The 17658-nt window shown below is 39.8% G+C and overlaps 1 protein-coding gene across 7 annotated transcripts in view; it reads right to left on the reverse strand.

Annotated features, from left to right (window-relative positions):
- ADAMTS17 (ADAM metallopeptidase with thrombospondin type 1 motif 17) overlaps positions 1-17658 on the reverse strand; it is a 178505-nt gene that overhangs the window by 11746 nt on the left and 149101 nt on the right. For all 7 annotated transcript variants that reach the window (XM_021406968.1, XM_021406969.1, XM_021406967.1 and 4 more), the window contains 2 exons: positions 12916-13120; positions 8733-8885 (listed from right to left, as the gene is read on the reverse strand). In XM_021406968.1, the coding sequence (XP_021262643.1) occupies positions 8733-8885; positions 12916-13120 (358 nt within the window). The remainder of the gene's footprint in view (positions 1-8732; positions 8886-12915; positions 13121-17658) is intronic.

Raw genomic sequence — 17658 nt, forward strand, 5'->3', positions numbered from 1 at the left:
ATTAGCCAAGAAAAAATGCATACCCTTCTGACTCAATATGGGAAGAAACTATAAATTATAGCAGAAAATGCTTGTGGCTGATGTGACAGTATCTTAGAAGGAGAAGAGAGAAGCAATCTTTGCAAACTGCCTACAGCTGTGCTTTCAAACTGCATGACCCCGAGGAACAAGACCTGACCAGCATGTCTCCCTGCATAATTAAGCTTGACTTTGCTATTCTGAAAAGTTCCATTGTGCACAAAGAGTTTATGAGCTGAATGCATGAATATTCAGGGTATTGACAGTGCTCCTAAGTACTTGTGCAATGCAGCTCAGGTGGATGCTAATGAGGAAATGTCATTTAATTCATCATACCAATCAGACAGAATTCACGTCATAGAATCATAATATATCGGTGCTGGAAGGGACTCACAAAGATCATCGCATCCAACTCTTGGCTACACAAAGGACTATGTAAAACTCAAGCAATAAAAGCAAATATGTGAAATTATACTGTATTGCCTACAAGGTGCCATATTCTAACATGCCACAGGTGTTCTCTAGACAAGGAGCTACTCAGATCCGAGATGTATGAAGAACACTGCAGCTCACTGCTTTGCATAGTCAAAACGAGGGATCACCATCAGGTTGACAGCAATTGTTCTTTAAAGACATTCTGGAAAGCTGTCACCTTAATGCCTCACTAGTCATTATAGAACTCAGTAGGCTTTTAGAAAGACTACAAAATTATAGCACTCCCTTCTAGTGACACATACCACTTGTTGTAAGGATTCAAGGCACAAAAACCTCTTCAGCTGAGTAGAACAAACATTAAATAGTGAATTTCATACTGTTCACCTCTTTAAAGACATGATCCTAAATACCATAACGTCTCAGAGTCACTCAGAGAAAATGAATGCTGATATTTGAACAGGCTTGCCTTTCATGCTTTCTTCTTCTTCACATTAAAAAGAGTAAAACAGTCACAATAGAATTCCATTTCAAATCCACTGATCTCAGTGGGAGGCTTTAATTCTCCATCAAAAAAGCACTTAATGAATGAGGTTTTTAAATAAAAGATATCGAAAAAGAAAAGTTATTTTTCCAATTAATAGGATCACTGGAGGCTGTATTGGAACAGAAGACAGTAACACTATGACAAAATGCTCCACTTCAAATGAAACACTCATGAATATGGCTTTTTTGCAGCACATTATCCTTTTCTTAGGAATTATCAAAATAATTTGTACATTCCCAGAAACTCCTGCAGTGCTGAGCTGTGCAAACTGTTGTGCAGGGAAGAAACTGTCATTGTTTCAAAGGCATGCTCAAGACTTGGTTTCTGCAGCTTAGAGATCGCAGGGGAATGACATGGCCAGCACTGTAGTCTGCACCTCTTCACTTTTCATGCCTAGGTTTACCTCTAAAGCTGAGTTAACTGGAACTGACAGCACAAGTCTAGGGAGGCTCAAACTTGGTTTTAGTGCTGATACGTGATTCTTATACTTCTGACCACAGCAAAAGACTTTTCACAGATGGTGAATGGAAAATCAGAGAGCAAAAAGGGAAGGATTCATCTTAGTGAACTAGCTCTGTTTACGGTCCCTTAGCAGCCAGTGAATGGAGGTATCAAAGAGCAATTCAGCCTTTACTAAGGGGAGGAGATAGTACTATAAAGACAAAGACTAATAACTCTCCCAAACAATGCACCTACCTGTCAGACGGCGAGGACTCAGTGATATGAATTCAATTTAGTGATGGACCCATGACCATGTAGTGGCCTTTTTTGTAAAACAAGTACAAGGTTTCTCTTACACTGAGATGTATTTTATTCTAGGCTTTTCCTCTATGGAAATTAAACTAAAAGTGATTGTTTTAGGTTATCACAACTCAAGAGGGTACCATTCTATTCAAAAAATGCATAGCTATCACTTTTCATCATCCTTTCCAAAGTCTTTACTACGATACCGGCACCGGCTTTCCTGAATTCAGGACTGTCTCTATGTGATATAACGATGTTTGGGCCATTTGTTCTTATCCTCTGTAGCCAGGGGTATTTTGAAGATTAACTGTTGGCAGGAGAAGCTGTGATTTGCACATCAGTATCATAAGCCAGAGGAAAAAAGCCACAAGGAACTGGAACTAGTAGTGCAACTTAGAGCAGTCCACTGGGGCAGTGGTTAGGTTTAGGATACGCTGATGATCTGCCTCTGAGCAGAGATACGGAAAGTTAGAACACAGAAGCCTGTTGGGCCCTCTCTAGTCTTATCTAGCTGCATCACTTTCTGGAGAACAATCAATTTGCATCAGTGAGACCTGTAGACAACCTTTCAATATCAGCTTCTAGCTGAGGCGCTGAATGCACACAAGCAGACATAAATCGTAAGTTGTCTGCCATGCCAAAGCAAGTAAGAGGCAGGAAAAGGTCTGTCAGCTGTGATGTGCGCCTGCACTGCTAAGCAACCATCCCTCCTGCAGATTTTTCTCTCAATTCAACAAAAAAAAGTTATTTTCTTCAAGGTAGAAGAAGATGAACTTGGTTGTGACCTTTACGAACAATTAACAAGTTGTCCATGGTTTATCATTAACAGATGGTGGGTCAAGCCATGAATTTGTAATGAATGTTAGAACAAAGGACAGTTTGCTTCTATATTTACAACAGCTTTGAATACACTTCTCAAACTACAGCTGTCCTTGATTTGCTCTTCTTATCATACAACGTGAGTTAATCATTAAAACTGAGGCATATAGAGGATTTTGTTGACGTTCCCAAACATTTGGAACTCAGAAAACATTCCTTTCTGGCAGTGGAAAACTGTTGAGTTTTCGAAAAACAACAACAACAACAACAACAACAACACAACACCCTTGTTTTGTGTACTGCAAGGATAGGGGTTTTATCTCTTAGAGAACGCAACCTACTGTAATCTTGCCAAAAAAATTCATTTACAATAACAAAATCCTTGTTACCACCCATTGCAGTGAATGACTGCTGATCTGCAGTATGAAACACCTCAACGTCTGGCACAAATACAGTTTTTTTGTTATAGGAAATTAGATTTTTTTTCTCCCTATTGTTAATATTCTCCTGGGATGAGAACCTGTAGCCAGTATTTCATAGGCTGAATGAAACACTGTAAAGAAATTGGCAGCCAGTGATAGGCAGGTCCGGTGGCTATAGGTAATTTTTCAGATGTATTTTATCATTACTGACAGTATTTGGCAACAAGAATAATTTTCAAAATCGTGCTTTGCCAAGCTGACCATTACTACTGCTGTGTAGATTCTGCAGCGCACAATCATTCTGAACTCAGTAAAAGTTGTGCTCAGGTGTTTATAAAAAAATATAAAGTGGTAGAAGAAGATTTCTCCTCCACTCCTTTCCTCAAGTGGAATCCCAGCTTGAGATGCCATGTATTTCTGTTTTCACCCAGAAGTATGAATCTGTGATGGTTCCTACACAAGACCCAAAGATCTTGCACAGCCCAGCAGATCAGATTCTGACCTGAACAGCATTGGAATAAGCTTACAGTAACTGAAGTGGCTGAATTAATCTGCATTTACACCAATGCCAGACAGAATGATATTCGACCCACAGTGCTGAGTGAGACCTTTGGCTTGTGGCCAATGGATTGGAGGGAAGAATGAAAGATGGTTAGCCTGGATTTACATTGGGTTCTCCAAGATTAATATAGGCCTTAGTATTTACAGAGCATGTACTGTACCTGTAAAGGAACAAAAAAAGGGCAAAGCCAATATATTACAAGGCTTCTATGCATCCTTCTTCCTCTAAAAACCTTTTCATCGGGCTATGTAATATAATAGGTTAATGAGCTGAATTGTTGACTGAGGAACAGATGTTGCATGTTTTAGCTTCCACCAACAAAACTGGAAATGCATCCTTGTGAAAATCAGCGCGAACGACGGAGTTAGTGTATCTTGCTTGTAATTATGCCTTCCCTGATGTAATACCAGTTAAAAGGAGAACAGCCAAAAAAAGTGAAATGGGGAACTCTGAACCATTTTGTGCTATTGGCCTGAAATACAATACTTAAGTCACAAGACAGAAATAGAGTATGTTGAGGCACATAAAATAGTGGAACAAATAAGTAAAACTGGAAAAGAAGAAAAATTCATAAAAGTCTTCCGGAAGATTACTCCTGCTATGTAATCTCGCCTCTTCAGTTATAATTTAGAAGAGTCCATAAGCCAACTGGAGAAAAGAAACTGAAAACACACAGCCTTAGCTCGTGCATCTGCCTCCAAGTGATTTCCCTGCTTCATCATTGAAGATTAGAAGGGAAGAGTGCTGAGGGCAGAGTTGGAAGGCCTGGGTAGCTAAAAAGCAGTCCCCAGTGCTGTGCATCTTCAAGCACAACTGCTCTTTGTCACTGCCACAGCTAGCTGGTCCATCTAGGCTGTACCTCATCTCCCTGCAGCAGGCCAGCAACACGCTCCCACAGCATTTGGGACATCTGGTTCCAACTGCAGGAGTCACGGCAGACTCCAGCTCAACTCAGAGTCCTGCAGCCTCGAGCACACGAGCAGTACAGACACAGACTGTGTATCCTGCAAAGCTTTCGAGACAGCCACATTCAATTCACCAGCTACCTGCATTCTTTACAGGAATGTAATCCTTGACCTAAAGTTTGTCAACAAAACGCAATTAATTGTGAAAGAATGAACTACTACCTTGCTAATGCATCAGAGGCACAGTTTCAGCAGCTTAGGAATCTAAGGCAAGAGCTGGGAAAGTCAGCAACCTATGGCTGTTCTTTTGACTAGCACAAATGCAACAAAAACATTTCTAGTGCTACAACATTTAACAGCTCAGATTTCAAACACGCAAGAACTATTGCAAAGCAGAAAGAGTGTATGCGATGTTTGTTTCTTTAACAGAATACAAACTGGATGTGGAATTTCCTTTTGGAAGAAAAGACAGAACAGGAGATGACTTGGATTCCCATTTGTGTATTGCATCATACAAAAAAAAAAAAAGAAAAGGATGATATAACGAACTGCAATTCTGAAGAATCCAGGCAACAGTAAAAAATAATTTCAGGTTAACACCTTCAGTGGGTCTCACACTCTACAAGCTGCCTTTCTACTAGGTTTGAAGACTCTCAGACCAGGAACATTTTTGTTATGCTGTTCGTACTAATGCTGCATTTGTGCTAAATGCTAAAAATAATAAGGACATTCCTTTAAGAAAAGAAGTTTAAGAGGGAAGCTGAAAGTTTAGAAGCACTAGCAAGTAGGAGATTATCATGGTAACTAGTAGCAGAAGAATATTCTGTCTTCACAGAGTAGACAGTATGTTAATCTCAGGCTCTGGACTAACAAAGGTAACTTCAAATAAATTTTAAATAACATCACAGACCCGGACCTACGTGTTTGCAAAGCAAACTAGATGTATCAAGCTCCCTGTGGTACTCTTCAAAGAAACTGCAAATACATTGGGAACACACAAATAGCCCAGACTGCTTGCTAAACTGTTCCATTAGCTCCAAATCCCTGCATCTTCTGAATGGAACAGGATTTAAGATCTTACATAGGATAAGCATGTCTATCACTGTCAGCTGGAGCAGGTCTTGTTTGTGCCTGTGATCTCATGACTGGAGGTTGCCCTTTGTAAAGGTCTGGGGAGCTCCTTAGGCAAGTCTTCTCATGCACAGAGCCTATGTGTTCTAGAAATACTTCTACTACTCCTCTTATAAAAATAACAGTCTGCCATTACCCCTCAGAGAGCCTGTTCTATTTACAAGTTGTATCTGGACATGGATTTTTAATGAGCTTTTGCCTCTTTCCTACATGACTTTCAGGTATCCTCAAATGATCTTAATTTGGGAAAGTTAAGGATTAGAGGCCAAGTCAGCACTTACGCTGTCTGCACAAAAAGCATCTGTCCCTTATTTTACCCTGTGGTAATTACTACCGATCATTTAATCTTACTTCCTTGACAATTCTTAACAATAAGAAACAAACGCACAATGCAGTTAATTGCAAAGGTTGTTGCTTGCTCTGAGATCAATTTGTAATTGTAGAAAAAGTTTCCATCTCAGCACAAAGCTCTCCTGCAGTGATTTTTAGCACTGGCAAAAAAACCAAAACCAAACCAAAACAAAAAACCCCAAAACATTTTACAATGGAATTTTACTCAGGAATTGTGGATTTTAAAGAGTTCACTACAATCTAACTTTTCGAGACTGTATGTTTCTCCTTAATGGACAAATTGTTTAAGCCAGACAACACCAAAGAGGAATTGCTTATAGCTGGAAAGGTCCTCCTCCTAAGTCTGAGCCCTGAAAGCTCAGGGCTCATTAAAGCTTCTGGATCCTGAAAATAAAAATCCTGACTGGATCTGCAAAGAATTCCACACCGAGTATTTCAGCTATCTGGGTTTCTGAGGCAATAAACTTTCCCAGAAGAATTGTATCTATCCATACCTTTTTTAAACCGTCCAGTGGTGCTTTTTGTTTACCTCTCTACTAGGAGGGCAACAATCTAACTGTGTGATCCAAACGTTCACGTCATTAACCAAGACGTCTACAATTTTTAATGTTCATTATAAACCAAATCTAAGTCCAAGAACATCTGCTGGATTTGCACAGGGTGAAATTCCTGGGAAGCTGAGAGTTGGCACAAGTTCTCTGCGGGCAGAGGCAGACCACATAAACAGCACACAAACTTTTGTGCCCTTCTGCACAGAGAAGATCCTGATCCCAAGTGAAGAACTGCAAATAACAAGTGATTTTGCACTGAACTTGCACTGCTCACATGCAGACGCTGAATCTATCAACAACGCTATTTACTGTGACCAACGCATGGCTGCAGCCTTTCTAGCAGTGAGCCAACTTCTTTATCAGATGGGAACCATTCATACAGTACTGAACTTTCAATCCATGTAATCAGCAAATACACAATTATTTCATATTCCTCCTATAAAGAGAATCCGGGTCAATTTTTCTGCCAAAATCTTTTAAAATTCCACAAATAAATAAATAATGTTATTTCACCTGTTAACACACAGGAACTGTTTGTTTTGGCCAGCTTGTGTGGATTCTGCATGCCAGGTTATGAATAAAATAATGTTCAATACTCTAAACATTCTGTGATACAAATTCCTGGCTCAGCATAAATACAGATCTTTTGTACGTGGCTGGTTCTTAAATCATGCTCCAGCACTGACACCATTAAATTCATGTATCTCTGACAGTTTATCTATAAATATTTGTAATTCCTAATCATAACGCAAAAAATGCAATTGCAGATAAGCCAATTTGCCCATCATGGGCCTCTGCTTCAGTGGATTTTGCTTGCTGGAGTTTGGGTTTTTGGAAAGCAAAATGCAACTACTGTATCCCAGTGGTTTCTGTACATGCCGTACATTCCAGAACAAAAGTAGGCCTTCTGTTTCAAGAGCAGAATAGTTACAAAGATAAGATAAAACCAAACTGGAATATAATATTCCTGGGAAATTTCAGGTCTTTATGCAAACATGAAGTTGGTAATGTAAAGGATGTTTTACGAACAACGCTGGCAAAGGCTGAATTTTTTATACTGCTGGGCCTCCTTCCCCAGCAAAACTACCTGTTACTTTAAGATCAGAATGCAAATACAGAGCAGACCCTGCACTGGATTAATCCAGTGCATACAGGAATTAATTCCTCTGATGTCACCAGAGAAATTAAGTTCAGACAGATCTAAGTGAAGGTGAAATCCAGTTCTGAGGAAGGGACTGATGGTTTTGGCTCTGCCTTTAAATAGAGGGCATACTTTCATCTCAGGTGGTTGGGTAAGTCTGGGACTGGATTGTGCTATGTAGGTCTCAGAATAGCATGAAATTCACCTGAACAGCTCTGGTTTTGCATCTGTGGCAATAAAATAGTATACCATCAGACTCTGCATGCAAGACCTGTATGAAAATGGCAAAGAATTCAGCAGCATGTGCCCTCAATGAACCTCTGTCTCTGTGTGAGTCTGCTATGACTTCCTTATGCTTCACCCCAACTGTATTCCATTTAACAACAGTTCTCCCAGATCCTCAAACTTATCACCTGTGGAATAAGAGGTCTAAGGCTCAACTCTCTTCTCAGCTGTGTACTGATGCTTTGAGGGAGACAAAACTCTCATCGCATCCTCTCTTTATGAGATTTCTCTCGTTCTCAGTGACTAGGTTTCTAATTCAACATCTAAATACTTAACCCATACACATACTCGAAAAAAGAAAACATCTGCTATTTTCCTTCTAGGCTGCCCAGGCTGGGCAAGGGATTCCTCCTTAATTGCCTGCAGTCTTGGCAGATACTGCTTATGAGCTTCTTTTTGTAGAAGTCAACCTGCTAGCCAGATCTCCTCAGAAATGTTTTTTTGAAACATGTAAAACAGTTTCAGCATTGCTTATGAAGTAGCCTCTTAATGCTCAGAGTTGAGTAGATGGATGAATTTTGGCCTGTGGTGAGAATCTTCATTTTTAGGGTGGAAGTTGTGTGGGTTTAGACTTTGAACAGATAAGATGTCCATTAATACTCATTTCAATCCCATTTGTCGACACATCCACAAGTCTGTGTTGCAATATTTGGGTCACAAATGGCATAAAGGGAAAGTTTAAATCCCAGCAAAAACTACAGTCAAAACCAGTTAAACGCCTCCTTTCCAAATATTTAAACTGCAGAACAGACTGCACATGGAAGCATAGCACACTGAACATCTTTGGATTTAGTGAGAAAATACCGTGCACTGCTCACTGGTACCTTAGACCAATCGCCTGTTTTCCATTCGTAACAGCCCGTGTGATCCTCACATTCTTCCTCATCTCTTGGCCTGGTGGCTGCATCACATTTTCCTTGAGAATTTGTACATGTCACTGTTCTTTTCTGGATCCCTTTGCCACAGTCTGCTGAACACTGCAAAACAACAGATATGTTTTATTATTTCTAGGAATCATGCAACAGAATTTTTATTTTTGTAACATATCTAAAAAGAAAGCCTTGTTTTATGCACACAAAGAAAACCTGATAACTTGCAAGACCTTTCCTCAACAATTGAAACTCCTTTCAAACATGATTGATCTGAAAAGTATGAGAGAGACTTGTGAAATCTTTTACTTATGAAAAATAGCATTGTAATAGAAATGGTGTTACTAAGTAACTAAATCTTACATTTAAGAGCTCATTATTCATAACAGAACTGCCATATACCTTTATGTATCACAGGAGTAAAAGGATGATGAAAAATTCACTTTATGTAGTCGGAGATCCTGGTTACAAAACCAGCTCTGCAGTACTGTAGGTATGCACCATGGTGAAGTCACTGTTCTCACCCATGTTCTCATGTGAACACATATGTGACCTTCACTCTTTGCATTGCCACCTCCTCATCTGGATGTTCATTTCAAAGAACTCAAAGTGTACAAAGCAGATAGCTCAGCAGAGACACCACTCAGTGAACCAGAGAGTTGTCGTCAGCTTCCAACCATGGCCAGCAAGTTAGCTGCACTCATCAGCAGATAGAAAAGATGGGCTCCTCAACATCAAAAGCATAGGCAGGGACTGTGGGAACACAGCAGGCTACTAGGGCTGCTGTGATCAGTTGCTGGAGAAAGACTTGATTCAAGCATTTGGGCACTGGTAACAAACATCCATGCAAGTGAACAAACATTGTCCAAAAATATTTTAATGCTTAGACACTCATTTATGCACTTTGAAAAAGCAGAGATAACTGGTCACCCATTTGCTATCTCTGCCAACGGTTGGCTGGAAATTCTGTTTTACTGGTGAATTTGTCTTGACTATAATAAATGGGAAAAAGACACTGTTGTGAACTGAAATGGAGAAATGTTTTAAATAACCAGTTCAGTCACAGGTTAACAGATCTACCAATGCTGATACAGCCATCTATGTGCATGCTACTACACAGCAGCATAGCTAGTCTCTCTGCTCTTCATTTTCACGCCACTGCAGTGGTTAAGAGTGAGAAATTTTCTTGAAGAGCCACTGGGGACAGGTGGATGGAAAAATGATATATGTACAAACTGAGATAAAAACTAACCTTCTCCAGCACGTCAAGTTCTCCCCTTTAGGGGATCGGCATGGAAAAAGACAGCTGAGTTGACACTGAATAAATAGTGAAGATATGAGATATTCTGTGAGGTCTTTTGAACATAATCCAAGAAGCTTCTCCATCCAGGGGGTCTATGCTGGAAACAAGCGTCAGCTTGATATAAATTACATCAAATGGACAAATCTCAGCATGCCTGTCTAATCGTCTTAAAAATACAATCCAGGCAGTTCTGACCTGCTGGCCTTGTTAAGGACATGAATGACAAGCGTTTATGAGCTGGCAAGCAAACAGACGTGCCTTTAAATACTTCAGAGCACTACAAAGTGACTTCTTGAAAATCTGGGAAACCTTCCACTTAATTTACTATGTGCTGCTCATGGCATGACCGCCTTACGGATGTAACATCTTTGAAACAAGCACAATTGTACCGCTGTGCTAGATACCAGGATGAATTCTTCCAGGCTTTGCACAATTCCAGAAACTGCTTTGCTGGAATCCTCAAAATGCACGAATTGCCAGAGAGCCAACACCAGAGCTCCCTAAACAGTACCTTAAAGCCATGAATTTGCCCTAAGCAGTACAGATTTTCCCATATTAACTATCATTTTCCTCATCTCTTAGGGTGGACTCCTCAGGGTTGCTCTTGTTCATCTCGAACTACAAAGAACTATTTATAAAATCATTCAAATGTTCCAATTTACTGAAAGTAAATCAAACTGAAGTAGGAGTATTTTTCACTGGATGAGAAATCTCTACGTGGGTTGTACAACAGAGTCTGAGAAAAACACCAACTGTTTATTCTTCCCACAAGCTTTTAAGTCATTCATAGATTAGTACTGCATTTACTTTTCCTAGACAAAACAGCACTTGCAAAAGGTTTCCAACAGATCTTTGGTTGTCACATATAAATCACTCCCTTTAAGAGGTTTTTTTCTTTCCTCAACCTCTGTCATTGTGAATTTTTTTCTAATCTATAGATTTTACAGAGAATCTAAAACAAGATAGTCTGTTAAGTAATGTAAGGAGCCCCTCAGTGTCCTGTTTAGATAACCAGGTTTTACTTTGTTAACAAATTATTTATTCAAATCCCACAAAGTTTTTTAAAAGAGTATCACAACTTTGCAGTTAAGATACAGCTCTTTCATTTGAAGGAAATCCATTATTTTTTTCTACTTCAGTTCCGTAACAGTAGAAACATTTACCTTTTTGTGACAGTCTCTATTTCTGTCATTAAAAATGGATTTAGTAGTACTTTGTCCAAAATAATCTCAAGTGTTTGGCAATAAAAGTGGAACTTAATTTTTTCCACACTGAAGATTGTAATGGAATTTGCTTTGAGAACACACATATTTGATTGGGGACCAGACACCAATGTGTTCAACTGTTTTTTGTTGTGTAACCAAAAGTTCAAAAACACACATGAGAAAACTGATTTATAAAATGTTATTACTACTGCAATATTTTTTTCCACAATATTAGAACAAAATGAGTTACATAGTCACAAATACAGAAGATTTCCACTTCATAAAAAATCTTCTGTAACCTGACTTACTCCAATTAAAAAAAAGAACACAGAAGTACCTAAGATTGTTAAAAGACCACCAACACTTTGATGACAAAATTCACCATGTAAGGCAGGTAGAAGCTGCAATGAGAAGACTAGTCTCTGCTATATACACTGCTACAGTCCACCTTGTACAGCTATAAGAAATAAAGAGGGTGTCATCAACACGTGAAAGACGTACCAGAGAAATTATTAAAACTATGTATTTCTCCACATCTTTTGAAATGAGGTAGAAAATCTAATGCATTAGTGAACAGGTACAGAGGTACAGTGTCCTACTGAAAGTAATTTTCTGTTCAAAAGGTGGACAATGGATCCACAATGTGGTTTTTTTGTTTGTTTGTTTTTTGTTTTTAAGAGACAGCGATCTTCAGTGCCAGATCCTTGGTATCTTGTGTTCTGTGACTTTTCTAACAATAATATCTTGCAAAAGTTCTTTGACAATACTTTAAACAGGAGCTCACTTTTTCAAAATAGAGATGAAAAACAATGAAAAATCCTCCCCACAGAAATGGCTGTTGCTGAACAATCTCGTAGCACAGCCAGTCTGGAATGAGACTGGTAGAGACATATGTACTGCACCAAGACTGACAATATCTCTTCATTATTCAGATGAGGCAACAGATACAGTATCAAATCTGACACAGAAAACCTATCAGAACCATTACTCACAAGGTACAGACAAGGTTACCCTGTATTAGCTGAGTGCTTGTCATGAACTGTAAGCATACTCCCAGTTTACTCTGTTGCTAAACAAAATAAAATCTGTCCAGATCACGTTATTCACATATGAAATGTATTTATAATATCTGAGAATAGCTTCTTAACTCTCTGCAACTACGTGGAGACACATATTTAAGCAAAGTATAACCAGCTTTTCCATGTTCCTGAAATTACACAAAAGAGGGCTGGACAAGACCCAAAGATGGTACATTCTCTGAAACATGTGGATGTTTGATAAATCTGGTATTTTGCTTCATACCGCATTTAAATGGAGCCAGAAGACCAGTTGGGTTACTACACTTCTGGCCTTAGGTCAGTGAAATGTTTTTCCTTGGTGGTCAGAGTTTTCTGATGGAAAGATATAGTTAACATAGCACAATATCTAACATTTGCCTTAACAACTCATCTGGTATGCGATACAAACCTCAGCTTCAAACTAATCATCTCAACAAAAAACAATCCTACCTGGTGCCCCAGTACTGCAAGTTACCGAGTATGCTGACTGTGAGAATGCACTTAACTTCAAGCACTTAGCTAGATTAAGGAACTTTGTGCTGTCTGGCTCCTCTCTTGGGTCAAGTTCCTACCTTTGACCACTCTGATGCTTCCCAGATTGAGAGGCAGTCTCGTCCTTCACAACTTTGTACTGTTGCTGGTTTGTTGCCAAGGCAGTAGAGGTCTCTTGTGTTAACGTAGGTGCCATTTTGCAACTGATAAACACAAGTCACTTCCCGGTGCTGGATACCTTTCTCACAAGTGGCAGAGCAGGGACTCCAATGACCAGTCACCCACCTGGGAAGAAGACAGAGAGGGAATATTAAAAAAAAGGTAGGATAAAATACTATGCTTAACTAAAAACAGTAAGAAATTGGCAACTTTTCCTAAGTTTGTGGGTTCTCCAGTGTTGCTGTCCATCTGAGATCAGGCACCTTCTGGACCTGAAGTGTGTGGAGCAGAAAAAGGCTGGTATACAAGTGAGTATCTGTAGTTGGCTCCATGCTTGACAGAAATACCATTCATAGTATTAGGGACCTTAAAAATGGGGAATAATTGCCCACGTCCATACTTAGCAAATCTGAATACTATTTAACTGCTCAAGAAATACTAAAAAATACAAGATTGCTCCTCTAGAAAGGAACCCGCAATGTTGATTCAAAGCTGCCATAACTCACAAGGATGTACCATAACACAGTCTGGGTGGGAGTGGGGGATACTTACCTATAACCATCATTTTTCTGAGCTTTGGGATTCATTTACTTTGTAAGCACATTTCAGTTACCGTTTCCTTCCCCTTTGACCAGATGTGCTGGGAACAAATACGTGGACATTGTTTTGGTTTGTTTGTTTGCTTTATTTTCTCTTTAAAGGCTCTTTAGCAAACACTCAGCACAATGCTGCGAGGTGTTTGGGTTCCTCCAATGGGAGGGATGCGCTGCTGCTATGAGCAGACTCTGCTGTGGCCATGCACCCTTCCAGCTCAATGTAAGGCTGACTGAAAGGCTCCATAACAAGTCCAGTAAGCCCTGGAAGCACCACTGTGGTTAAAGCTGGCCTTACGTCGCAGTGGATAAAATGCCTGAGAAGAATCTGAATTAGGAGGTATGCAGAGAGGGACAATTATTTCCTAAAGACAAGCAGAATCCATCTTCACACTTCCTGTAATCTGTCAGTGAGGAACATGCTCTTTGTAATTACAGGCATTCCTGGATGAAGTGAATGATGGGAACAATAACTGCGTAGGCACTAGGCACCGGAAGGCTATCATCACCAGGTAATTGACCTTCTAGCCTGTTATTTAGGACTGTCATCTAGATTAGTATCCTAATACCATGAATCTTTTACTTGTCACCCAGTCCTGGGTTGCCTGTTATGATAAGGACCTAAGCAAGTCCACTCAAATACAAAACTTGCTTGGAAATATTGTTTCATCTTACTGAAGGTTCCAGTAGTCCAGGTAGAGCAACACACATGACAGCTTATTAGTCACACTTCTTTTGAATTTGCTCCATAATGTCTCAAAAACCTAACAACATTTTCTCATTTTGCCATTTGTGAGTGGGGAAAAATCAGTTCAAAACAATTTGTAGAAACATCCTCATCTGGTGCAATTGGCATGAATTCATTTGCCAGCTGCTGTGACTGATGACTTGCTGTGACAGCACTGATGACAGTGAAGGCAGAAACCAGTTGGTTTGAGCAGAACAGGATCAGGAAGGCTGGCCACCTGTCTCCTGTGGAACAGAGCCCCATTCAAACGTTTCTTGCAGTAAAGCAGTTGACACGTTTGTGAATTTCTGTTGGCTAAAACAGCTCACAAGCCACCAAACGTATTTCTCCAGACAATAGTTTTGGTGCATCACTGTGGCTGAGCGCTTGCTATTTTGCTTATGGAATGGGAAAATGCCAGTCAGGTAACTGAATACTGGGACTGAAAGACTGACAAAAAATAGACTTCAAGTGCAGAAATCGGTGTTCATGAAAATTAACAGCCAGGCTCCCTTGCTATCAGCTGGGCTGTGCCCTGCCAGAGTCCATGTGTAAGCAGCTATCGAGCCGGGTGAAGGAACCGTTCAGCAAGGGCACAAAGGGGGAAAAAGTAAGTTTGCTTTATGAGCTGAATGTGAGTCACAGGGCCAGGAAGGGTTTCTGTTCAGGCTCCACTGAACTAATATTCACTTCAGCACTGTGCTCTCACTGTGATCTACAGCTACTGGCAAAAGAAAAAGGGAAAGGGACTGAAAGCAAAGGAGAAAGATAAAAATACATTCTTGGCAGAAGCTGTCTGTGTGCTTTCATTTAGGATGGGCAGCACACTGCATGCCAACTATTTCCAAGATGCTGTAAGAAGTCAGGTTCTGACTTTCCCTTCAGAAAGGAAAATTCCTTTTTCTGTTTTTCTTTTGTTACTTTTGTGGGGGGAAGAAGTCGCCTCATTTCTACTCTGCGCTCTGTGGCTAGGGCTGCTCACATAGGTGAGTGCGACAGAAAGCACAAGCATCATCATCAACGTGAGAAGACTGCAATGACCATCAGTCAAAACCTAGAGAATCAACAGAAAGCTACGGCTCAGATCATTTCTGATCTAGTCTGTGGTAAAGATGTGATCACCCCCAGCATTTTCATCCGAGTGGCATCCATATGGCCAGCTTCAGCTATACATCCACTACATCCACCCCTGATCTGAGCCTGTGTTCACTAATGGGTACAAAGAAGACAGGGCGTACTAAAAAGGATCTCTTAAATCTCATGCCTATTCGGTCCCAATGGTGACAACTGCTGCTAAACCAAATTCTTTGAAATTTATGGCTATTTTGAAGCACAGGTCTTAGCTTCAGGTCTCAGAGACAAGAGTCAGATTAAATGTTTGAAAAACACTCATACCACTGAAGTAGGACATCTTCAAAAGCATCAAGGGGATGTTCACTTCGACCACTAAACTTCATCATTTCAGTGAAATCTCCTTTGTTCAATAGCTCGTAAAAAAGGCCTGGAAAAGGAAATGTGAGTCCTGCTTGTAGTACTGAGAGTGCCCTGATCTTCTCTCACTGTTCTCCCCAAACCCCCTTCATCATCAGCTGAAACTATTATTTTAGTGCCTGAAAGACAAAAAATCACTCTGACTGGATTTCCACATTGTAGTACACTACCAAAGTGAAAAGACAAAAGATTTGTGGTTAAAATGATTAAAAATGAAAATTCCTGTCAGTTTCAAAATTAACAAAGGAATGTGCAGTTTGGTATTAGCAAAATAACTATCTGCAAGCAATATATAAGCTGGCAAGACAAATGTGATGCACAAATAGTAACACATCATTGTTACTATTAAATTACACTACAGACATTTTCCTCTCTACGCTGTTATTACACCTTTTGAGCACCTCTAAATAAATTTAAGAACTAGACTTAGTTTTCATTTTCAAAAAAAGTTTTTTTCTTACGACAATGTAAAAAATAATTCTAGTGTTCAAACATATAACACCAAACCAGCTCTGTATTATTAACCAAGCCCATTAACTGTCGTACACTAAGCCATGTCTGTATCATGTAGACCATTTGGCTTTATCCACGCTTTTTTTTTTTTTTGTAATCTTATATTTATGGAAGATTCAAGGGCTAGATGATCCTTGCTGGTGGTTAGATTTATGAAGAAAGTGGTGAGTTTTTAAGTAAAGATTTTTTAACCCAGTGAGTGGCTGCCTTTCTAGCTAAAAAAAATGCACAGAAGGGTGTGTTTTTCTCTAGCCTCAAAGGTCTGGGATGGGCAGAACATGCAATCTGAGAGGGTTGTTTTAAATCTTTGTGTTCTGAGTCTGCCTCAACCTCTGACCTCTCACTATCTCTGTTGAGGAATTGGGAGTTCTTCTTCTCATCTGCTTTCACAACCACCATCTGGCAGGCCCCCGGAGCAAACCTGAAATATCTTCTGTAGGTTCAGTTCATCATTTGATCTTCCTAGAGTCTGGATTAGTCATTAACATTGAATTATCCACTCTACCTACTTGCCTAAGACTCCCACATTTTCTATGGAAAAAAAAAAAAAAAAGCGTCTACAACACTATGTACATGAACCCAGGGGAGATGAAATGTCTGTAAATGACTAGTTGCAGCGAAAGATTTGGGACAACATGCTAAGAAGATAAAGAGGGTCAAGGCCGAAAGATGAGGTGGAGAAGTGCAATCAAAAGACATGTGGTCACTTTTCAGAGATTTGTAACCTCAGAACTAAAAGCAGTTGCATGTTCTAGGACAAATGCTGCAGCTCATTAAATTTCACCTGGTTATTTCTGACTTGAGCCCTGAAAAAGATTGGTGCCTGCAGGTTGGTTTTGTTCCACTAACTGAACATCCACGACATGTTTGCACATGTGCTCACTCTCCACGGGGATTGTGTTACTTCCGTTCCCTCTCAAATGATACACTGAAATTCATTTCCTTGCTTTGGTAGTAATAGCTTGGATGCAACCAAAGGTACCTTTGTAATAACACTGATCCTTCTATTTTCAGTAAGCCTGGTTTTTGATTATTGTTACTAGCTAAGAGCCTGCACTACTGCTGAATTAATTATTAGACGTTTGCTACTAAGCAATATATAACTGATTTGAAAAAGCACATGTAACAGATGTCTAACGCAGTGCAGTTTGAGCACTCTAACACTTTGTTGTTCAGCTTTTGGTTTAACATGGGTTGTTGAGTTACTATACAGGTGGGGATAACTCCACATTTAATGAGAACTGGTTGTCTTTTGCTCCAGCCTGTGATGCCAAACCATGTTGAAGTTGCTCTTATTTTTCTGAGGCACCCGGATGAAACTGTGGCTCTATTGAAATTAT

The sequence above is a fragment of the Numida meleagris genome, chromosome 9 (genome assembly GCF_002078875.1).
Source record: "Numida meleagris isolate 19003 breed g44 Domestic line chromosome 9, NumMel1.0, whole genome shotgun sequence".
Taxonomy (NCBI): Eukaryota; Metazoa; Chordata; class Aves; order Galliformes; family Numididae; genus Numida; species Numida meleagris.